The sequence below is a fragment of the Symphalangus syndactylus genome, chromosome 5, assembly GCF_028878055.3.
Source record: "Symphalangus syndactylus isolate Jambi chromosome 5, NHGRI_mSymSyn1-v2.1_pri, whole genome shotgun sequence".
NCBI lineage: Eukaryota > Metazoa > Chordata > Mammalia > Primates > Hylobatidae > Symphalangus > Symphalangus syndactylus.
Genome location: NC_072427.2, coordinates 152,226,709 through 152,249,900, shown reverse-complemented (window position 1 = coordinate 152,249,900; position 23,192 = coordinate 152,226,709). Strand labels below are relative to the sequence as shown.

The window sequence follows — 23,192 nt, the reverse complement described above, 5'->3', positions numbered from 1 at the left end:
CTGGAATGCTTCAGGGAGCATTCACTCCCTGCCCACTCCAGTAACACCCACACAAGCTGTGTGTCTCCCCCAGCATCTTCTGAGTATTAGGCCATCCTTGCACTGCTATGAAGAAATACCCGAGACTGGGTAATTTATAAGAAAACAGGTTTAATTGGCCCACAGTTCAGCAGGCTGTACAGGAAGCATGGCACTAGCATTCTGCTTCTGGGGAGGCCTCCAGAAGCTTCCAATCATGGTGGAAGGCAAAGGGGAGGCAGGTGCATCACATGGAGAGACAGGGAGTAAGAGAGAAGGGGGAGGGACCACACACTTAAACAAGCAGATCTCATGAGAACTCACTCACCAAGGGGATGGTACCCAACCATTTATGAGAAATCCACCCCATGATGCAATCACCTTCCATCAGGCCCCACCTCCAATTCTGGGGATTACAATTCAACTTGAGATTTGGGCGGGGACACAGATCCAAACCATATCACTCTGCCACGGTGTTCTGTGGTCCCCTAAGCACCGTCTGCCATCATCACCAGCTTCGCTTCTCTTCCCCTGCAGCGCCTGGTCTCCATGAACATGCCTCTGAACAGCGACGGTACAGTCATGTTCAATGCCACCCTGTTTGCCCTGGTCAGGACGGCCCTGAGGATCAAAACAGAAGGTAAGGTCACCCGTGGGCACTGGGAGAGACACTCAGAAGGTCTAGCAGACAATCAGAGAGGAGCTCGGCAGCCTGCAAAGTGCTCAAGGGAACTTCCTGCCCCAGACAGCATCCGAGCGGGGATACGGGGGTAACCTGCGCTCCAGGACATCGCGGGGCCCCAGCCTGCTCATGACTTCTTTGCTTCCTCAATGGTCTCCCTGCCTCTACCTCAGGGGTTTCCAATCTTTTGGCTTCTCTGGGCCACATTGGAAGAAGAATTGTCTTGGGCCACACGTAAAATACACTAACGATAGCTGATGAACTAAAAAAAAAATCGCAAAATACTCAATGTTTTAAGAAAGTTTACGAATATGTGCTGAGCCACATTCAAAGCTGTCCTGGGCCGCATGTGGCCCATGGGCTGCAGGTTGGACAAGCCTGCTCTAGCTTATTCATTTGGAACTCTAGCTTTCCATGAAACTCTGGGACTCATTCTGCGGGGTATCTTGAAGTCAGAGGGTATAGCTCACAAAACAGAAGGAAACGGGTGTTATCTGAAGCAGGACCAACCCCTGTCTAAAAGGACTTACACTGGCTACAGGCGGGTGTCTCAAATGCTCAACTCATTAAATTAATAGGACTGTGCTGGGAAGACGTGTGGGAAAGGAGACATAGTGACAAGTGGTGGCCGTGGTGGAGGTCATCACACACATTGTGCGGGCTGAGCCTGGCTCAAGGCTCTTAGCCAGCAGACAGGTGAGGATTCAGACCTCACCTGTGCCACCTAGTCAGACCAGGCCCCCTCAGGGCTGCGTCCACCTGGAGGAGCCCTTCTAGTTTTCACAAGGCTCCCTAAGGGCTAGCAGCAGCCTGAGTGAGGTAGTCTGCTTGCTTTATGATGGATAAGAGTTTGTGAACCACTATGGGAAAGGCTGTATTAAACACACCTAACAAGATACCATTTCTCTCCAAGAGTGTCCAGCCTTGGAGGGTCTAGTGTTTCTTAGGGCGTGGTCAAATGACCACCTGCTGCAGTATCAGCTTTGGGTACCTGTTTAAGCTACTGAGTCCCAGGCACCCACACAGATCTGCTGACACCAAATCCCTGAGCGTGGGGCCCAGGAATCTGCATTTTGAACCAACTACCGAGATGATTCAAACCCACTGGTTTGAATCATTCTGTAGTAATTACAGAAAACACAGATGAGACAAGCAGTATGCTTCCTTCCCCTTCCTACACTTCCAGCGTAAAGCTCAGGCTGTCCGTCAGTGTGTTCCTCGGGGCAACAGAAGGAGCCCCGGGCAGGTGGGAGGCTCGAATCCGAGTCCCTGCTCTCTCAGTAATGACATGAGTATGAGCCATTTACTCCCTCTACTTCAGTTGCTCCACTGGTAGACTAGAGAAAGGTGACGACATCTGGGAATTTAATTCCGTGAATCACCCAGACATGGGCCTTCCCTCAGTTAGATCCTTCAAAAACAATAACAGAAACATTTCACGTGAAGTGAAACCAGTCCACCAAGATACAAGTCAAAATAATTAGCTGATTTTAAAAAAATAAAAATAGGGGCCAGGTGTGGTGGCTCACACCTGTAATTCCACCACTTTGGGAGGCCCAGTCGGGCAGATCACGAGGTCAGGAGATTGAGACCATCCTGGCCAACATGGTGAAACCCCGTCTCTACTAAAAATACAAAAATTAGCCAGGCGTGGTGGCAGGCGCCTGTAATCCCAGCTACTCAGGAGGCTGAGGCAGGAGAAACGCTGGAACCTGGGAGGCAGAGGTTGCAGTGAGCTGAGATCACACTACTGCACCCCAGCCTGGGCAACAGAGTGAGACTCCATCTGAAAAAATAAAATAAAATAAAAATAGGACAAGTTCTGCTACTAAATTAAAAAAAAAAAGCAAAGGCTTAAAAAATATACCATCAGTAGCCAATGCAATCACTCAATCTGAAATGGGTGTAAATAGGCCTATTTCTGACTGCCAGAAAACCAAAACACACTTTTTTTTTTTTTTGGAAATGGAATCTTGCTCTGTCGCCAGGCTGGGGTGCAGTGGCACAATCTCAGCCTACTGCAACCTCTGACTCCTCTGGTTCAAGCTATTCTCCTGCCTCAGCCTCTCAAGTAGCTGGGATTACAGGCACGTGCCACCACGCCTGGCTAATTTTTGTATTTTTAGTAGAGACGGGGTTTCACCATGTTGGCCAGAATGGTCTCAATCTCCTGACCTTGTGATCTGCCCGACTGGGCCTCCCAAAGTGCTGGGATGACAGGCGTGAGCCACTGCGCCCAGCCAAAACACACATTTAATTCACACATGTGTGTATAACAAGGAAGAAAACTGGGAAGGAAATGTGTTCGTATGCTAACACTGATTATCATGAGTAGAAACATCAGCAGTGACATCTACCTTACTCCTTTAGTTTTTTCACTTTTTCCAAATTTTCTGCAAGGAGTGTTATTCCTCTATGTTCAGAGGGAAGGAGAGGCGATGTAAATGACTGCCAGGAGGAATATGCTGTAATACTTAAAGATTGATGTAAATTAAGGATGTGAGATTTTGTTCCATAGAGGAACAAAAGGCAGGGAGGTATGGAAGCAAGAATTCAGCAGGGTCGAAGGTTCACTGTCAAAGCAAACCACATGCCAACTAAGGAAGACCAATAGCTAGTAACAATGCGAAAGACTGACCAATCAAATGCAGGGACCCAATTCTGAGGAAACAGGAGTTCCAGAGAAAAGAGGAGAAGCCAGCCATGTGGGAACTACAATCCTGTGAAGAATTACAGACTATCTTTTAAACACAAAGACATTTCAGAACAGCTACCAAAGGGCCTGTAACACCCCCACCCAAGTGGTGAGCCTTCATCAGACACGGGCCCTCCGCAAACCTGTTAAAATCGAAACGCCCCCACCCAAGGGTGAGCCTTCATCAGACACGGGCCCTCCGCAAACCTGTTAAAATCGAAACGCCCCCACCCAAGGGTGAGCCTTCATCAGACACGGGCCCTCCGCAAACCTGTTAAAATCGAAATGCCCCCACCCAAGGGTGAGCCTTCATCAGACACGGGCCCTCCGCAAACTTGTTAAAATCCTAAGAAAGGAAGACAAAGTCAAGTCTTGGAAGCAACTAGAAAGAAATGTGAGAAGACATCTACATTTGTGAAGATAAGGCTTGCATCAGTCCTCACCCTTCAGACTTCTCAGCGTGGAAGGAATTGGGGAGAAATTCACACCTACCTCAGAGAAGCAGAGCTCTCAGCCCAAGTCCAGTACCAAGCCAAACAAGCTTCTCTCTTGGAACACAGAAGGAAGAGCTCAGCCCAAGTCCAGCACCAGCCAAACAAGCTTCTCTCTTGGAACATAGAAGGAAGAGATGAAAAATACTTAGATGACATGAAACAATTGGCGAACTTCCACAATTACACAGACCATCATGATAATACATTAAGGCTGATAAAAAAATGAAAGGTCCTTTTGGAAGCTATGTTAATTTCTTAGGTCTGCTGTAACAAATGATCACAAACTGGGCAGCTTGAAACAAGAGAAAGTTCTGTCAGTTTAGGAGGCCAGAGGCCTAAAACTAAGGTGTCAGCAGGGTTGGTTCTTTCTGGAGGCTCTGGGGAGAATCTGTTCCACCCTTTCTCCCAGCTTCTGAGGGCTGTGGACGATGCCTGGTGTGCACTGGCTCACAGCGGCATCACGCCATCTGTGCCTCCATCTTCACGTAGCCTCCACGGTCTTGTGTCTTCTCCTCTTGTAAGGACACCAGCCACATTGGATGTAGGGCCCACCCTCATCCAGGTAGGGCCCACCCTCATCCAGGATGACTTCATCTTAACTAATTACATGGGTGAAAATCCTATTTCCAACTAAGGCCACATTCTGAGGTTCTAGGCAGACATGAATTTTGGGAGGACACTATTCGGCCCAGTACCGAAGCTAAGTATATTTGGATTCCGTGTGTGTCAGGATCTTGCACTGCGTGTGTCAGAAACCTCCAGCTACCTCTCCCGTGAAGGGGATTGATCGCCTGCACAGCTGGAGGGCTCGGGAGTCATCCCCTGCCTTCAGGTCCTATTTGGATCTGGCATTCAGGGAGCTCGAGATTCCGTCAATCCCTCTACTGCCACCTCTGCATACTCTGCCCTGTGGCCCCAGAGGTGGATTTGAACCCAGGCAGTCTGACACAAGAGCCCTCAACCACAATACTGGACTGCCGGTCCTATGCGAGAGCAGTAAACATCCCGTGTTGGTTTCCTACTGCTGCAAAGCAAATTACTACAAGCTTTTCAGCTTAAAAAGACACCCCGCTGGCTGGGCATGGTGGCTCACACAGGTAATCCCAGCACTTTGGGAGGCTGAGGCAGGCCGATCACCTGAGGTCGGGAGTTTGAGACCAGCCTGACCAAAATGGCGAAAGCCCATCTCTACTAAAAATATAAAATTAGCTGGGCATGGTGGCACATGCCTGTAATCCCAGCTACTCAGGAGGCTGAGGCAGGAGAATCACTTGAACCCAGGAGGCAGAGGTTGCAGTGAGCCGAGATCGCGCCACTGCACTCCAGCCTGGGCAACAAGAGCAAACTTCCGTCTAAAAAAAAAAAAAAAAAAAGACACCCCGTTAGTAGCTCATGGTTTTGCAGGTCGGAAGTCCAGCAGTGGTGAAGCTGGGCTCTCATAAGGTAAATCCAGGAGATGGATCAGGCCATGGTCTTTTCCGGAGGCTTTGGAGGAGATCACGTTGTTTGTTGGTGGAATTCATCTGTTGCAATTGTAGGCCTGAGGTCCTCGCTTTCCTGCTGGCTGACAGCTGGGGACCCCCTCAGCTCCTAGAGGCTGCCTCTCTCAGTTCAGCCCACATGGCTGTTTGCGTTCTTCCAGGCCAGCTGGAGAGAACTCTGCCTTGAAAGGGCTCATGTGACTAGGTCAGGCCTGCCTAACCTCCCTGTCTTAGGTCATAGGTGCCGTGTGCCATATAACCTAATCTCAGGAGTAAAATCTATGACGGTCAGGGGCCCAGGGCTTTGGCAGCATGTGTACCCTGGTGAGGAGCATCTTAGAATCCTGCCCCCCACATCTGCCCTTACAGCTGTAAGGCTCAGCTTTCCTTTTTCACCACTGTAAGGCTAGGACCCCAGAGGCTGCATAGGGCAGGATCTAAGCGGGGGAACTCGGGACAGAGCCCTCATTGACAGATGTACCCTCCAATCATCCATGTTCCCTGTGGCTGCCCAAGGAGGTCCATGAGAAATGCCACCCATGGGGACCAGCCCCCCACTGCCTGTGGCAGGGCCATACGTGTTCCAGCTGGTGAGTGCGTGGCCGCCATTGTTCCTGCCCAGGGGCTGGGCTCAGTCCACAAGGAAGAGCACTGAGTGCCAGTGGAGGGGCCCCCTGGCTGGCCTGAGCCACAGGCAGGGGGAAGGGGAGAGGAATGGCATTGGAGGGGGCACGAGAGGGAAGGGGGAAGGAAGGAAGGTGGAGAGAGGAAGGGGAAGAGGAAGGAGGTGGAAAATGGGAAGACTGGGGAGAAGTGAAGCAAGCAAGCAAGAAACTGATGAGTCAGGGTTGCGTGGGGCAGATGCCACCATCTGTGGCTTCCTACCTTACGCAGAGGGACCCAGCCCATCAGAGGCCCACCAAGGGGCTGAGGATCCTTTCCGCCCTGCAGGGAACCTAGAACAAGCCAATGAGGAGCTGCGGGCGATCATCAAGAAGATCTGGAAGCGGACCAGCATGAAGCTGCTGGACCAGGTGGTGCCCCCTGCAGGTGGTGAGTGCTTCCTGGACTCCCGCACCTTGGCCACTGCCTGGCCGTGCCCTCCTCTGCCTGCCTCTCCTCCAGCTGTGGCACCCTTAGAATGCAGAAGCATTCCCTGAGACTTGCTTCTTGAGTCCCCTAGGCTTGCTGGAGGTCTGCCTTCAGACCCTTCCTGCGGGACTTGAAAGCCCTATTGGTTAGAAGGGATGCAGGTGCAACGCCCTGCACAAACTCAGAAACAGAATGTCAGGTTGGAAATCTGGTGCAACCCTGCTTTTTACATAGGGTAACAGGCAAGTCCCTGATGCTTAGGGGTTTGGCAGAACTTCTAAAGAAACTCCACAAAGTATAGGTTTCCCATAAACCTGATTGCTGTAGGATTGCTCTAAGAACCCTGAAACGGGAATCCCCTGAGATTCCTCCCCTCTTGGTTGACATTCTTTTTGTTCTCCAAGAGCAGTGTTTCTTGACCCTATCAAGCCCCAGATCCCTTAGCAAAGAGTTTATATTGCCTTTACTATGATCCTGAATGAAAATGATAGATAATATAACTTTCCTATACATATAATTTCCAAAATATTAATATAATGCCTTCATTCTAACATAAAATCTGTTAAAAGCAGATGTTTCCAATATGTAAATACTCAGGCATAACTATACCAGAAGGTACGTTTAGCTGATGAGATCTTCTCATGCACCCACTTACAACACATACGGCTGGGTTCACAGGAAGCAAGACAATATTGAGTACTGTCAGCACTCTGATCTGCCATTTTGAAATAAGGGGTAAATAAGTATATTAAATAAGTGTGTGTATAAATAGCCCCACACACATACTTACATATATGCAGAATAACCACGATGTGACACTTACGGTGAGTGACCCACACACCACAAAGAGCATCGCCATCAGGAATACAGTTTTCCAAAATGCAAACCTCTCTCGGCCAAGTTTAAATAATCCAAAGTATAGTTTTCATCAATTTACACAGCAGTTGTATTCCTGGAAATTGTTAGGTATGTTAAAACCATGCAAAACAATGTCCTGTGTTCATTTGCAAAATGAAATTATGTTCCGAGCTCAGAAACTCCTAAGCAGAATCATGGATGTGTGTCATGAGCTTGAAAGCCATGCAGAGTGCAAAGCCGTGATTGCAGAACATGCCTGCACTTTAAGGGACAGCTCTGGAGCTACTTAATGCTGGTGGCACCCCCACAGTACCCCGACAACTGAAAACCACCCCACGCATTTACTGTGCCCTCCTTAAGAGGCGACACCACTTGTGTTGAGAACCACTTGCCAGAGGGAAAGCCGGACTTGGGCTAAGTGACAATCTCGCCAGTGCCATGTGATGTTTTACATACATCATTTTAATGAATCCTGACAACATTTCTGTGAAGTTTGCTCAGGGAACTAAAGTTCTTAGAAGCTAAGTTGCTGACCCAAGGTTACCTGGAGAGTCCAGAGCAGATTCAGGATTCAAACCCAGGCCCCGGGGAACCTAGGACTCCAGGCTTGTCCCACCATGCAGTTCTTCCTTCCTGACTATGCTGGACAGGGGACCCTGGGTTTTTCCCTCCCACGTGGAAAGGGGATGCTTGCCAGAGAAGGGAGGGGTCATCACTGCTATGGATTTGGCTATTTTGGAGGGACAGGTAGGAGGAAGAGAACCCTCACCAGCCCCAGATCTAATCGCCAGCTGTCTCTTGGGCCCGTCGCCTCTCTTCACAAAGAACCAGGAGGTAGATCCAAGGGGCTCCTCACCAGGCATGAAATGTTTCCTCTAGGAACTTATGGCTTCTCCACCATCAGGTTCACTCCCAGGACAGGCACTGATGATGTCACATATAATCTTGGGTATCCAGCTCAGCAGGGATGCAGCCAAGCCACCTGGCACAAAAACTCAATCTGGTTTGAAAGAAAAACCCAAACTTCCATGGGAAGAAAGCCCTCCTTCCACCAGCCCCTCCCTCTGAGCTAAGCTGAACTGTTTTGCACTTGCACTTGGAAGAGTGGCCAATTGATGAGGGACATTTGAAGCTCTGGACTCAAATAAGAGTTAGCAAATATCAGTTAAGTTAAAAAAAAAAAGTGGGAAATAATTTTGATGATAGGCTACATTTTGCATAAAAAAAACAGGAGACAAGAATATGTTTGATGATTTACATAACTAATTTGCACTAAGAATCTCTGAGAAAATACTCAAGAAACTAGATTATCTACAGGAGGTGGTGACTAGGCAGATAAGGGCTGTGGTGGGAGAGACTTTTTACCATAAGCCTTTTTATGGTTTTTTCTTTTTCTCTTTTTAAGCCATGTGAACGTACTACCTCTACAAAAAAATTAAACCTAAAAAGTTTTAAAAAGTTTTGGATGCTGAAAAAAAAAATGAATGAAGTTCAACTGAATTCCCTTGCTCCCCTCTTGCCCCCCCTCCCCTCTCCATACGTCTCAGATGATGAGGTCACCGTTGGCAAGTTCTACGCCACCTTCCTGATCCAGGAGTACTTCCGGAAGTTCAAGAAGCGCAAAGAGCAGGGCCTTGTGGGCAAGCCCTCCCAGAGGAACGCATTGTCTCTGCAGGTGAGGGCCTGGGGGCGGGCCCACACTCCAGGGAGGTCCTGGTCATTGCCTCTGACCTCCAGTCAGGGTCTCGGTCCCTCCCCAGCAGGCTGGAGGCCAGGTCCCTGCAGAGGGAACTTTTCAGAGAGCTCCAGACCTTTCCAAAGATGGCTGTGAGAAGGGGGTGATGTGCCCTTCCCTACCTGCCACCCACCGACTGCCCTCCATGGTCCTGCCTGCTGTCATAGCCCCCAGATCTCTCAAACACGTCACTGAGGCTCCCGTGACAGCCCCTGACCCCTGGTGCCCCCTCCTAATGATCCTTCCTCCCTCCTGGACAGGCGAGTGGATTCTTCCATCAGATGGCAGCCCAGCCCCCAGTTCACACACAGACAAACCTTCCAGAGGGTCGACTGGCTGGGTGGAGGATGCCAGGGCCCTGGAGGGACAGGCCTTGGCCTGAGGCTGTGGCTGGCTGGGGAGCTTGGAGGACAGGGAGCGCGGTCCTCACCATCCTCCCCTTGGATTCCAGGCTGGCTTGCGCACGCTGCATGACATCGGGCCTGAGATCCGACGGGCCATCTCTGGAGATCTCACCGCTGAGGAGGAGCTGGACAAGGCCATGAAGGAGGCTGTGTCCGCTGCTTCTGAAGATGACATCTTCAGGGTGGGTGGTGCCATGGCGCACTCTCAACCTCTATAAAGTTCAGTTTGGAGCAAGAGGGTGGGCCAGGGTTTTGCGGGGAACGTCCAGGGGAAAGCGCTGCACCAGAGGAAAGGGCCACTTCCAGGCTCTTCCTGATTAGCTGTCTCCTTGCCCCTTTGCCTTTTCCAAGCCTGACTCCAGCCCAAGGAAGGGCTCCCTGGAAACGGTAGCTCGCAGTGTCACGGGCTCTCAGAGAAATGGGAAGGAGCCGCCTTCCTAAGGGAAATGTTTCCTAGGAGAAACTGCTACATTAGAAGTTGCAGAGTCGTCACCCCTGGGGCACATCTAATCTGCAGGCTTGTTTTGTTTGTTAATATTTGAAAATCTGGCACATTCAGGTCAAAATCAAGACTTCTGGCATTCCTTGGAAAAGTCAGGAGACCTGGCAATATTGAGTTTGCATTCCCGCAGGGCAGCAGAGGGCTGGAGCCTGGTGGCGGTGGCCCTTTGAGATGGAGCATAGCGTGTGTTCTCCAGGTCTCAAAGACCCCTCCAGTCCTCCCCTTTCCCTCTCCTTTCCTGGAGACTGAAGCTGCTGTACCGGAATAAGGGGCGTTTATCACTCACTTGTGTTGCCTGCCTCACCCCGCTGGTGTTTGGTTACAAATCCTTCTATAGCAAGGGAGAAGGTGCAGCCATAATTGTGCAGGGCCCTGCTCACACCTCTGTCTCCCGGCCCCGGGCCCAGTTCCCAGGCTGTGGAACACAGGGGGCAAGCTGAGCCCATCCTGCCCCTGCTCCGTCTCTTCCTCATCCTTATTCTCATCACCGGGAGACATTCGTCACTGAGTGGCCTCAGGGATGTGGCATGGTGGTGACACGACCCGACAAGACCCCAGAAACCAAAGCCTCACTCACCAAGGCCCAGGGATGCTCTGATGTCAAGGGTTCGAACAACCTTGCAAACAGCTACTTGCCCACTTCCCCAGGACAAGGAAAAGAATACTGGGGAAAAACACTGGCTCCTGGTTTTAAATCTCTCTGAGCCCCCGAGGGGAAAAAGACCATCATGCAGGAAATTCTTCATTTTCAAAACCGTTTGGCCAACACAGCTTTTAGCTCTGTGAGCACACTGGGTTTCCGTTTTTTAAATCTGGTTAGAATCTTCTGGTCGCTCTCCCAGCCCCCGCCCTCACAGTGTGCTGGCTGCTCTTAGGGACCACCATCCTAGACGTGCCCTGGAAACTCACTCCCAGCCTTCAGGGGCTTCACTGGAAACCTCCAGGGCAGCTCGTACCAGCGGCAGCCCCTTGCCCAATCCCATCCCCACTGGTGGGTGGGTTCTCCCAGCTGCCACGGAGGGGAGCCCGGAGCCTTGAGACTCCGGGTCCCTCCCTCTCTGGAGCAGCCAGGCATGAAGAAGGTCCTCAGGTGCTCCTGGCTCCCAGCAGGGCTGTGCCTCCCCGAAAGAAGGCAGCTCGCCTTCCCAGGCCCTGCACTTCCCTGACCTGGCTGTGGAGGCTGCTCTCTGGGAGGGGTGGGTGCCGAGGGACTTCTCCTCCACCCCCCCCTCCTTCTTGCCTACAGCGGGCCGGTGGCCTGTTCGGCAACCACGTCAGCTACTACCAAAGCGACGGCCGGAGCGCCTTCCCCCAGACCTTCACCACTCAGCGCCCGCTGCACATCAACAAGGCGGGCAGCAGCCAGGGCGACACTGAGTCGCCGTCCCACGAGAAGCTGGTGGACTCCACCTTCACCCCCAGCAGCTATTCGTCCACCGGCTCCAACGCCAACATCAACAACGCCAACAACACTGCCCTGGGTCGCCTCCCTCGCCCTGCCGGCTACCCCAGCACAGTCAGCACTGTGGAGGGCCATGGGCCCCCCTTGTCCCCTGCCATCCGGGTGCAGGAGGTGGCGTGGAAGCTCAGCTCCAGCAGGTAAGCGGGAGGCTGGCCACCCCAGGCAGCACACACGGCCCACGTGCTGCAACCCTCAGGAGACAGTGGAGGGGACGGAGGCCTCCGCCAGCCACTTGTCCCTCAAGCTTCCAGGAGGTTGCTGCCCCAGACTCCAGCAAGAGCAGGAGGCACTATGCCGTCTCCCAAGTCCTGCCCTTGATCAGACGTGGCAGGCTCCGGGCAAGTCGGCAGTGGCTTGCGGCGCTGGTTCTCCCACAGGGCCCTCCCCTCTCCCATGCTTCCTGAGTGGCAGAATGGGATCCTCAGATGTTTGTGTTCTGGCTGCACAACAGAAACCATCCCGTCTGCCCGTTCCCGAGTCTCTGCCCAAACCTGGCCTTTCTCCCAGCTGAGATGGGAATGGTGTTTCCACTGCTTCCCTGGGGCCCCTTTGCCAGCCTCCCGGAGGGGGCACCCCACTGTGGCAGGCGCCCTCTGTGGCACTGGCGCATTCTGCCCAGCACAGGGTCATTCCTGGAGGTCTTGACTGCACCTCTTACCCCTGACCCACTCTGTTCTCCTTGTCCTCTGATCCCTGTGCTCTAGGATGCACTGCTGTGACATGCCGGATGGTGGGACCTCCCTCCCGCCCTGGGTCCCCGTGGGGCTCCTCCCTGTCTGCATCAGCAGCTCCAGGGTTCCCTGGCGGGGCTGAGAGAGGACACCCCCTGCATCGTGCCTGGCCACGCTTAACTCTGCTGCTCTTCCAGAGTGGGACAGTGGCTCCCAGCAGGCGGCACAGCCCCCCAGCATGCCCGGTTCTTGACGTGCCTGCCCTCCAGCTCAGAAAATAATAGAGAAGTGAGAGCTTCTCTCTAAACCCCTGGAAAAGTGTCCATCCGAGGAGCAGGCACACCTGCTGCTGGCCTGCCCATCCCTCCAGAGGGCCCATTTTCAAGTGGCTGCATGCAAGCCCATGGGACCCAGGCATTTAATTGTGTCAGACGACAGGCCACTTAAAAGGACCATCTCCCTGTCTGCTTTCCTTTCTGCAAGATTGGCTGGTTTAGCCACCCAGAAGCAGCACTGGGGGCATCCTTCAATTCATGAGGCCTGCACTGCTGCCTTCTGTGTGCACAGGGCAGTATGCTGGGCACTAGATTTTATGTGCTGGCCTGAAGGGCTGGCTTTGCATAGGAGAGGATCGAATCTAGGCATCTAGTCTTGGGGGCCTGCACCTGTTGTGGGGGCCTCATCCGTCTCTGCAACCTCACTCCCCTTCCACGGCGTTTGAGGACTCAAGTACTGGGTCCCCACACCCCCTTCTCCCCTCTGGCCTCATGAAGCTTCTGCTTAAGGAGGGCTCCATGTCTGTCTTTAGCAGCTCAGGGTGAATTAATTCCCACCCTCTAAGGGCATTTTCATGTGAAGCTTTGTTCTCTGTGACATAAGGGGAGAGGGATGTTTAGAGGAGCTGGGGGACGAGACCCCAGGGGATTTCCTTGTCCCCACAGATACATCTCTCCACATAGCAAAATACATGCAAAGCACCCGGCACAGTGCCCAGCACACAGTCAGTGCTCATGAAATGTCGGTTCCCTCTGCCCACTGCAGATGGTACAAACAACACACAGGGTGCCAAGCTTCAGCTTGGTGAAGAAGAGGAGCATAGCCCATGTCCCAGCTCCCTTGTCCTCCGTGTCGCAGCTCGAGGCTAAGGGCAGCTCAGGCCCTAGCACTGCTTGTGCTGAGGATGGGCCAGCACGTCCTGTGCCCGGTGGCCCCCAAAAGTGCTGTTGCCTGCCTGCTGCTGCTCTGCGTCTCCAGCTCCTCCCCACGTGCCTCACCAAAGCCCACTCCACCTCCCTCCCCTCCCAGTCCTCCTGGAGCTCCACCTCTCATCTTTCCTTGCGCTGCAGGGCGGGTGGCATCTGCAGTCCTCCTCCTCGAGAGAGAGAGAGAATTGCTTCTACCCGGCCTGAGATGCTCAGAGCCAGGGCACTATCTAGCACTCAGCTCTGAGAGGATGGACCAGGAGCTTTCCCTGATGCCCTCAGGGAGGATAAAGTGGGCCCAGCATGCGAGGTCTATAGAAAGCAAGACAAAGGGAGGCACTGAGCTGAGCTCAGACAGGAAAAGGAAGAGGCCTTGGTCCAGAGCTAAAAAGACATGACCCTGTGAGCAAAAGACCCTGTCCCAGCAGGGAAAGGCACGTCCCGGTATGGGAGGATCTGGAGCTCAGGAGGGATTCAGGCTCAGCAGGGACTCAGGCTCACTGCCTTCTGCTCAGGAGAGCAAACCCCTCTAGGTGAGGCTTCCTCTCTGTGCCTTTACCCCAGGGTGCCAGTGTCAGAATCAAGGGCACCATCAAAATAAGATGCCAAGGACTTCTCAGGTATGCCAAAGACCCAGGTGTCATAGCTGGAGGTGAGTGGGGGGCAGCCTCTAAGTTAGGCAGGGCATATGTCATTCCAATTTCATAGGGAAACTGAGGCATGAGGTGGACCAAGTGACTTGGACCAGAGGGTAAGTGGATTGGGGTCAGGACTCAGATCTCCCTGGATCCACAGCAGACATCCTTCTCCCAAATGGGACCCTCACCCTAATCTTAACACTTCTATGGATCCATCAGCAATCACAGGAGAACAAAGCACCAGCAACTGTATGCCTGTTCACGTGTGTGTGCTTATGTTTGTGCCCGTGTGTACGCATGCATGTGTGTGCGTGTGTGACGTTTTACTTGCTGAAGGAAGCGGAGGAGGGCTGGCAGTTCCTGATGTTTTTCTTCATCTTGGATATTGTAGGTGCCATTCCCAGGAAAGCCAGGCAGCCATGGCGGGTCAGGAGGAGACGTCTCAGGATGAGACCTATGAAGTGAAGATGAACCATGACACGGAGGCCTGCAGTGAGCCCAGCCTGCTCTCCACAGAGATGTGAGCTCTTCTGCCCTCTGCTGAGGCTGACCTAAGTGTGGGAACAAATGTGGGGAGGCAGGGGAAGGTCCCTGAGATCCATCCTCTGGGGCTGATTGCAGGAGGAGAGGAGATCACAGAGAAAACATCCGCACCACCTCTGTCATCTCCTCAGTGAAATGGGAGCCCTCATCTCACACACACACACACACACACACACACACACACACACATACACACACACACACACACACACATGATGCCCTTTTTAGCTTGGCCTTTCCTCGCCAGGAAAATTTCTGAACATTGTTTTGTAAACATTTTAGGCTGTAAGACACAGTCATAAATATATTTTCTGGTGAGACTCAGTATACACATACATATATTGACAATTAAACAAGTGTTTCAAGACACTGCTTATAATAAAGCTGCCCAGAAGAGGGCACTGGTGGCAAAGCCAGGCCTGAGATTTCTTGTCCTTGCTGCAATTCTTAGAGTATTTTAGCTGCAGATATAGATCCTTTAGAAGGTTGTAACATTCATTTGGTCACTGATGACTAGTCCTTAAAAGCAGGCTCAGCACAGCACAGTAGAAACTATCAGAATGCATCAAATGTCACAAAGGTAAGCACTGTGCTGTGAAACACTTGCTTAATTGCCAACAGATGTATCGGGGGGTCTCCTTGTGAAACGTCTTTGTGACTGTGGGCGACATCCAGAGAAGTTTGAGACACAGTGTTTCCAAAGCTTTTCTGGCTCTTTTCACCCTCAAAGCCCTGTCTCATCTGTTACTGTATCTGTGACTTACAACAGGCCTCTGAGACAGAGAGGGTATACGTCATTTCAATTTTGTAGAAAGGGAAACTGAGGCATAGGGTTTTCCCCAGGGGGTAATGCCTGGGCCCTGTGGGCTTGCGTGCAGCCACTTGAAAATGGGCCCTCTGGAGGGACAGGCAGGCCAGCGGCAGGTGTGCCTGCTCCTTGGATGGACGCTTTTCCAAGGGTTTAGAGAGAAGCTCTCACTTTTCTATTATTTTCTGAGCTGGAGGGCAGGCATGTGAAGAACCGGGCATGCTGGGGGGCTGTGCCGCCTGCTGGGAGTCACTGTCCCATTCTGGAAGAGCAGCAGAGTTAAGCGTGGCCAGGCACGATGCAGGGGGTGTCCTCTCTCAGCCCCGCCAGGAAACCCAGGAGCTGCTGATGCAGACAGGGAGGAGCCCCACGGGGGCCCAGGGCAGGAACGAAGCACTCACCGACCCCTCCTACCATGTCAGTCCATTCAGTTCCTGAAAAGACTTCAGAGTGAGGAAGGACTAGGCTTGCAGGCTTTTGAAGACCGGAAACGTGGCTGGAGGTGGTGGGAGGGGGCACAAGGCCCCCCACCGTGGGGAGTGTGGGGAGAGCGGTGGCCAGGCCAGAACAGCACGAGGCTTCCTGGGGTCCAGTGCTTTCTGGTCAGGAACTGGATGGGAAGAGTAGCAGAAGCGCCTCCTTTTCCCCAGCACGGAAAGAAGAATCAAGTGACTAAGGAAAAGCATGGAAAGAGTCCCAGCCAGCGGCTCTTGACAAATCACTCACCTGCCCTGTGCCTTCGTGTCCCCATCAGCAAAATGGGGCGGTGGGGGTGACAGGCCTTCTACTTTTCTGACTCAGTGAAACACGGTCAATATAAAAAAGGGAAATACCTGAAGCTCCTTATGAGATAACAGTCTCTAAATTGATTCTTAGAGAATACAAACACGAATGCCTGACCGCCTGCCCTAGAAATCAGGAAGAGCATGTAGTTTAACCTATTTCGGTTATTCTAGACTGCTTGGTGCACCAGGCACTCTGCTAGGTTGTTAAGAACCATCCTCAAGGAAATTCCACAAACTAGGAAACTAAGAGGGTCTCAGGAGAGGAAGATAACACGGAGAGTTTTTCACTACCCCCAGAGTGCTACAATCCCCAGGGGTACAGGCGTTCAGAGATGGTTGAGGGCAGGGTGACCTGAACTGGTACCATGCACAAGGTGAAATGGAAACTGGGTCTGCAAGAGTGGCGGCGATTTGCATAAGAAGAAAATATAATAGGGAGGCCTTACCTAGCTGAGAATAAGAGCAAGTCTTGAAGGCATAAATACTGCGGTCTGCACTCAACCAGCCTTCCTGCACATCTATAAATTATCCAAGTCTCTGTGCTGTGCCATGAGCAGGCATGGAGTCACCTTCAGAGGTGTGGGGTGGCACCAGGGACCAGTGAGTCAGTGGTCTCATCTGGGAATGAGGTTGGAATGCAACTGTGCTTCTTGAACTGCAGCCTGACCCAGCAGAGATTGTGAATCAAAATTTTAATAAAAATAGAACAGACCAAAGTGGTGGACTAGGACTCACCAGGGAGCAATGCATGCACTAAGGGTAAGCAAAGGGCATGAGGTTTCATTCCATCAGGTGTGTCTCTGCGTGATGAGAAGCTGTCAAATCTACTCATTGAGTTTCCATCAAAGGCCTGGAAGCAATAGGCTTGATGTCCCCTGAGGTCCCTCACAGCCCTGCTGTTCACCTACTGAGTGACTGTAGAGTGGTGGTAGGCAGCTGCTTATGTGCTCTTGCTGATGAGCGGGGTGACAGGGCAGGGAGAAATCGGAGGGTGGGGATAAGTTTGGGCTAAAGTTGAGGGTCACTGGGGTAAACAGCATCAGCTCATGCAAACACGGGAGCCAAGGCCATTCCCCAAAAGCACTTCATGGGCCTTGGATTCTTTCCGCTTCAACACCTTTGACCCCAGAGTGCCTTCACTGTCCCAAGTCAGAACTGCAGGCTCATGAGACAGGCTGCGGGTGAGGAGCTGGCAGCTCCCACTGAGCAGGCCTGGAAGACGCCAGGGGCAGGCCAGAACTTCTTGGGGTGGCAATTCCCCAAACCTGCATGTAAGCACAAAGTGGGCATCCCTTCACTAAGGATCAGAGCAAAGTGCTTTCCGGGGGTGCAGCTGTCCCTGTGGGTGGCCACTTCTCAGCCTCCAGGAACAAGCCCCATGAGCTCTCTGTTCCAGGCTTTCCTACCAGGATGACGAAAATCGGCAACTGACGCTCCCAGAGGAGGACAAGAGGGACATCCAGCAATCTCCGAAGAGGGGTTTCCTCCGCTCTGCCTCACTAGGTAAATGCACCCCGTGCTCTCTGGATGTGGTCCGCGGTTACTCCCAAGAGAACATTGGTCAGGGATGATTGGGAAATCGTTGTGGCCTGCCTCAAACCAGCCCCACACAGTGGGGGCATTTCCAAAGCAAGGAGACAACATTCCAAAGGCCAGGTGTGCAGGGATGAACCCTGGACACCAGAATACGTCTCAGATGAGGGGAGGGGAAAGGAGGAGTGTCTCGGGCCATAGTTACTGCTCCTGGCACCCCACCAGGGTGTAAACTGTCACAGGCCAGTGCCCTGTTTTCCTGCCCTGATCCTGGCTCTCTGGCTGGCTTCGCAGGTCGAAGGGCCTCCTTCCACCTGGAATGTCTGAAGCGACAGAAGGACCGAGGGGGAGACATCTCTCAGAAGACAGTCCTGCCCTTGCATCTGGTTCATCATCAGGTAGCTCACACTTTTGGACAGGCCACCGTCACCTGCTAGCAGGCCAGACAGTCCCCAGGGTGACGGACGAATCCTGAAGAGCTCAGTGGGTCTTGCCTATCTCAGATGGCTGGCATGTCCTGCCCCTGCCCTAAGAGCCATCCCTGTAGGGCTTCACACTCCTCCTGTGCAGGTGAGAGCCACAGCAAGGTTTAAAGCATCACAGGCGGGGCCTAGGAAGTGCTGGTGCACAGGAGCTCTTTGTGTGATCCTGAGGACCCACAGCTGCGGGTTCCACCTGAGCTTTCTTCTTAGGCTGCCACAGATGCCACTGATGCCTCTGACACTAGCCGATGCTGCAGGGCACTCAGGAAGATGTACTTGTACCTAGAGTTTGAACATACCTGGAAATTTTGCTGCACAAAAATCCATCCAGTGACATACAGAAGTGATTAAAGAACCCACCAGCAACATGGTCAAGAGTAGGGAATGACATCCATGGGAAGCAGGTCCAGGGAGATTCCATAAATGAAATGTCTCTTGGCATGGCTGACTCCAGCTGAGATAGTGAAATCCAAGATGCCAGGACCAAACATACCTTAATATCTTTGAACTTCAGTGTTATCTAAGGCCAGTCTATTAACTCCAGGCAAACTGAGGTCTAAACCTGGGTTTCCCAACATTCTGACCTTATTAAAGTTACCCTCTTTTATAGCATGGACCTATGTTTTAAATGGACCTATGCTTTGTACCCAAAGGCATTCAACTGCCAATCAAAATTCATAATCAGCATGAGATGGCCAGTGTGGCCTGGCTGAGTTGATAGTACTTAAGCTCCAAGAAATAAACAGGTTTTCTTAGCCTGTGTGGCGTTGACTTCCACTGGGCTTTCTGAAATAATGAATATGGCCTTACACTTTTCTCAGATTCCCAGGGACCCAGGAGCCCCAGGCTGAGGACAACCGTGGGCCGGGGCAGGAGGTGGAAGGATGTGGGGACACTGTGTGTGCTATCTTAAAAGATTTCTAGAAGTTGATTTCACCTATCTGTTCTTGTCATACTGGTAGGCACGAAACTCTCCTCTTCACCTCTTTCTCCTCCTGTACTCTGTGACCCTAGAGGTGGGCTTTCCCCACCACAGTGTCGCTCTCTCCCAGGAGCACATCCCATCAGAGCAGCTCACCCTGCAGAGCCTCTGCCCTGGCAGGTCGTCCTGGCAACAGCCAGGCAGGCCTGGTCCCTACCCTAAGGATGCTCAAGAATATTCAGGGACAGAGGGCGTACCGTGTGACTTTTTTTTTTTTTTTTTTTTTGAGACAGAGTTTTGCTCTTGTTGCCCAGGCTGGAGTGCAATGGCACGATCTCAGCTCACCACAACCTCCCGCTCCCGGGTTCAAGTGATTCTCCTGCCTCAGCCTCCCGAGTAGCTGGGATTACAGGCATGCGCCACCATGCCTGGCTAATTTTGTATTTGTAGTAGAGACAGGGTTACTCCATGTTGGTCAGGCTGGTCTTGAACTCCCGACCTCAGGTGATCCACCCGCCTTGGCCTCCCAAAGTCCTGGGATTACAGGCATGAGCCACTGCTCCCAGCCCTGAATCTTTTAATCACAATACAGCACCGGATTTAACAATGGCTCAAAGACAACCTGAGCTAGAGACTGGCAGGGCATTATGAATGGCCCCATTAACTGTAAGAACTAAAACCACAAATACTGGTTTTCCCAACTCTTTGTGAGGTGCACAGCGCTTCTTCACAGACCTCATTGCACTTGAACCTCACACCAGCCTCGCAGGGCGGATGGATAGACAGCATTCGTTTTCTGGCTTTACAGACATGCAGGCCTCACCCTGCTCTCCATTCTATTGAGGACAAAACCAAGAGCGAGAGAATGCACAGCTGACAGGTGACCAGGCCAGGGCTAAAAGCAGGTTACCATGACCCCACCCAGTCCCAGCTTTCAGAAGTTATAGGAGAAAGAGATCACTTCAGACCCAGATGATCTTAAGATGTATTTTGAGATAGTTGAAAGTCATGCCAGGTTGAGATAGGACCGAGAGGGGAAAACAATGGCATGAGAATACCAGGCAGGTGGAGCTGGCTGGACACAGCAGCTGCAAGCAGTGGTTGCTCAGAAGCAGGGGCCTGCCTTGCTTGGAGTCGGCCACTCCTATTAACCCGCACTCCTTGTGTGTCTGCAGGCATTGGCAGTGGCAGGCCTGAGCCCCCTCCTCCAGAGAAGCCATTCCCCTGCCTCATTCCCCAGGCCTTTTGCCACCCCACCAGCCACACCTGGCAGCCGAGGCTGGCCCCCACAGCCCGTCCCCACCCTGCGGCTGGAGGGGGTCGAGTCCAGTGAGAAACTCAACAGCAGCTTCCCATCCATCCACTGCGGCTCCTGGGCTGAGACCACCCCCGGTGGCGGGGGCAGCAGCGCCGCCCGGAGAGCCCGGCCCGTCTCCCTCATGGTGCCCAGCCAGGCTGGGGCCCCGGGAAGGCAGTTCCACGGCAGTGCCAGCAGCCTGGTGGAAGCGGTAGGTGACTCGCAGATGGGCAGGGGGGAGAGGCCACGGGCAACAAGGGGACTTTGCATGTGGGGCTGAGAAGGGAGCACCCGGCTCTTGCCAAATTCATTGCCGTCAATATCTGAGCCGGAAAGACCCTCCCTCTCAGGGCTGCAGGAGGGCTGGTGTGCGGAAAGCCATGACTGCACAAGATGCTATTGGCTCTCTCGAGGCTACGCCCACTGCAGAGGGCGGCAGAAACCACTGAGCAACTTATCCCTTATGCTGCAGCTGCTCAGCATGCAAATGTGAGCCTGGCTGCCTTTATTCACAGACAGGCAAGATCCAAGGTGCTCAGGCCCGACTGCCCATGAGAATCACCTGGGGAGCTTTGGAAACCCGGGACAAATTAACTAATGATTGTTAAAGCTCTTTGATGATTTTAATGTGTAGCCAGGTTGAGAGCCACTAGTCTAGAACAAGAAGAGTTTTCAGTCCCACTGTGCTCTGCCTGGTCAGAGCATCTAGTGCAATCCTGGCACCACATTATTAGGGACCTTTGACACACTGGAACAAACCCAAAAGAGGATGACCAGGATGGCAAGGTTCCTAGAAACCATTTCCTAGGAGAACCGGTTCAGGGAATTAGGGAAGAAAACCTGGAGAGGAGGTGACTTTGGAGGGTGCAAGGGTGGCAGGCCTAGAGCAACTGGCTCAGCCCACCGGCAGACAGATCTCAGCTCACATGAGGAAGACCTTCCCAACTGAGCTCTTCCAAAATGAGAGGGGCTTGCCTGAAAGGTAGTGAGCCCCCCATCATCAGACATAGCCAAGCAGAGACTGTGCTCATCTGGGCATCAGGCTGTCGTGCAGGAGGTGGGGAGTTAAACCAGGTGGCTCCCAAGGTTTACCTCTCAAAGTCTGGTATTCCTGTGGCCTCGATCATCCTGCATTCATTTCAAAGACCTCCCCTGAGCGCCTACCATGTGCAGGCCCTGTTCTAGGTACAGGGACGCACCTGAGAAACAGAGCTTCTGCTCTCATGAGCTCACATCACGGTGAGGAGAGACAGATAAACACACACACATATAACACATCAGGAAGGTCAGGAGTGCCAAAGAAAAACTAAGCAGGGCAAGGAGAGAATGAGTGGCGTGGGCAAGGAGCAAAACAAACAGATGCCTGGAAGGAGCGAGTGCCAGGCTGCGCTCAGCTTCCCCTACTCGCTGGTTCAGGAGCCGATTTTCCCATAGCCAGGCACTAAGCAGCCGGTAGGGAAGACAGGGAAGCTTAATGGTCACCTGCTGGCCCTTCCCAGCAGAAGCAAGGCAGGGGCATGTGCCGTGTATGCACAGATACCTCACCCCTGGAAAGGCAGCAGCAGGAGGCAATGGGCAGTGGGCCTGTCTCAGCAGTTTCACTGGGGAGAATGGTTTCTCTGAAAGAATAGTGTAAAGGTTCGGTGGGTGTCAGAAAGGAGAGAGGCAGGCTGGGATCTGCTGATAAAGCAGCAGGGCAGCCCCCCGGCCCCTCTGAGAGCCAAGCCTACTCTGGTTTTTGTTTTGGTTTGGTTTTGGTTGTTTTTTGAGCCAGGGTCTCGCTCTGTCACCCAGGCTGGAATGTAGTGGTACAATCACAGCTCACTGCAGCCTGGGGCTGCAGGGGTCAAATGATCCTCCCACCTCAGCCTCTGGCCTTGCTAAGATCACAGCTGTGCATCACCACGCCCAGCTAATTGTTTTTAAATTTTTTGTAGAGACCAAGTCTCCCTGTGTTGCCTGGGCCTGGTCTCGAACTCCTGGACTCAAGCAGTCCTTCTGCCTGGGCTTCCCAAACTGCTGGGTGACGGGTGTGAGCCACCGTGCTGGGCCATAAGCAAGTCTTTCTATATTTGATGACAGTGTTTGACCACCCCAGCCAAAACTTCTCTGGCCTGCACATCCCTAGTTGTTTTGGCAGATGCTCCATCTCTACTTGTTCCCCATGGGCGCCCCTCCCAACACACACACGTACACGTGCACACACGCACACTTCCCCAAGTGACCCACCAGATACCCCTCGCTCTAGCCCTCAAGGGAAGAGCTGGGCTCCAGGAATAATGTTCCTTTGGTTCTTCGTGGCTCCCACCCCGCCCCTTCAGGTCTTGATTTCAGAAGGACTGGGGCAGTTTGCTCAAGATCCCAAGTTCATCGAGGTCACCACCCAGGAGCTGGCCGACGCCTGCGACATGACCATAGAGGAGATGGAGAGCGCGGCCGACAACATCCTCAGCGGGGGCGCCCCACAGAGCCCCAATGGCGCCCTCTTACCGTTTGTGAACTGCAGGGACGCGGGGCAGGACCGAGCCGGGGGCGAAGAGGACGCGGGCTGTGCGCGCGCGCGGGGGCGGCTGAGTGAGGAGGACCTCCAGGACAGCAGGGTCTACGTCAGCAGCCTGTAGTGGGCGCTGCCAGATGCGGGCTTTTTTTATTTGTTTCAATGTTCCTAATGGGTTCGTTTCAGAAGTGCCTCACTGTTCTCGTGACCTGGAGTTAACCGGAACAGCGTCTTCTTTCATTTCTGTTGGGACAAGACGCGGAGCCTGGGTGCGCGCACCGCCCTCCGGGAGGAAGGCGCCCGGCTGCGTCTGCAGAGGCGGGGAGAGGAGGCGGCGAGGGTCCCGGGGCGCGAGAAAGGCGCCTGTCCTCTCCCAGCCCGCAGGCCCCGG

The 23,192-nt window shown here is 52.9% G+C and overlaps 1 protein-coding gene and 1 long non-coding RNA gene across 23 annotated transcripts in view; one reads left to right on the top strand and one right to left on the bottom strand.

The window, feature by feature from the left end:
* The window catches only part of LOC129483539 (voltage-dependent L-type calcium channel subunit alpha-1C), a 630,682-nt gene extending 607,693 nt beyond the window's left edge, over positions 1-22,989 (top strand). For 12 of the 22 annotated variants that reach the window (XM_055281126.2, XM_055281127.2, XM_055281120.2 and 9 more), the window contains 10 exons: positions 556-658; positions 6,322-6,423; positions 8,868-8,995; positions 9,507-9,641; positions 11,208-11,560; positions 14,326-14,454; positions 17,467-17,573; positions 17,898-18,001; positions 20,183-20,515; positions 22,626-22,989. In XM_055281126.2, coding sequence (XP_055137101.1) covers positions 556-658; positions 6,322-6,423; positions 8,868-8,995; positions 9,507-9,641; positions 11,208-11,560; positions 14,326-14,454; positions 17,467-17,573; positions 17,898-18,001; positions 20,183-20,515; positions 22,626-22,925 — 1,794 coding nt within the window. In that variant the 3' untranslated portion in view covers positions 22,926-22,989. Of the gene's footprint in view, positions 1-555; positions 659-6,264; positions 6,424-8,867; positions 8,996-9,506; positions 9,642-11,207; positions 11,561-13,724; positions 13,830-14,325; positions 14,455-17,466; positions 17,574-17,897; positions 18,002-20,182; positions 20,516-22,625 lie in introns of all 22 variants that reach the window. The other 10 variants (XM_063639851.1, XM_055281112.2, XM_055281125.2 and 7 more) reach the window with 2 other exon arrangements.
* On the bottom strand, positions 131-9,555 carry LOC129483542 (uncharacterized). Its single transcript, XR_010120931.1, has 5 exons — positions 9,486-9,555; positions 8,177-8,320; positions 7,286-7,414; positions 3,888-6,326; positions 131-639 (listed from the first exon to the last, which is right to left on the bottom strand). It is a non-coding gene; the product is annotated as an uncharacterized lncRNA (long non-coding RNA).
* Positions 22,990-23,192: the final 203 nt, after the last annotated feature.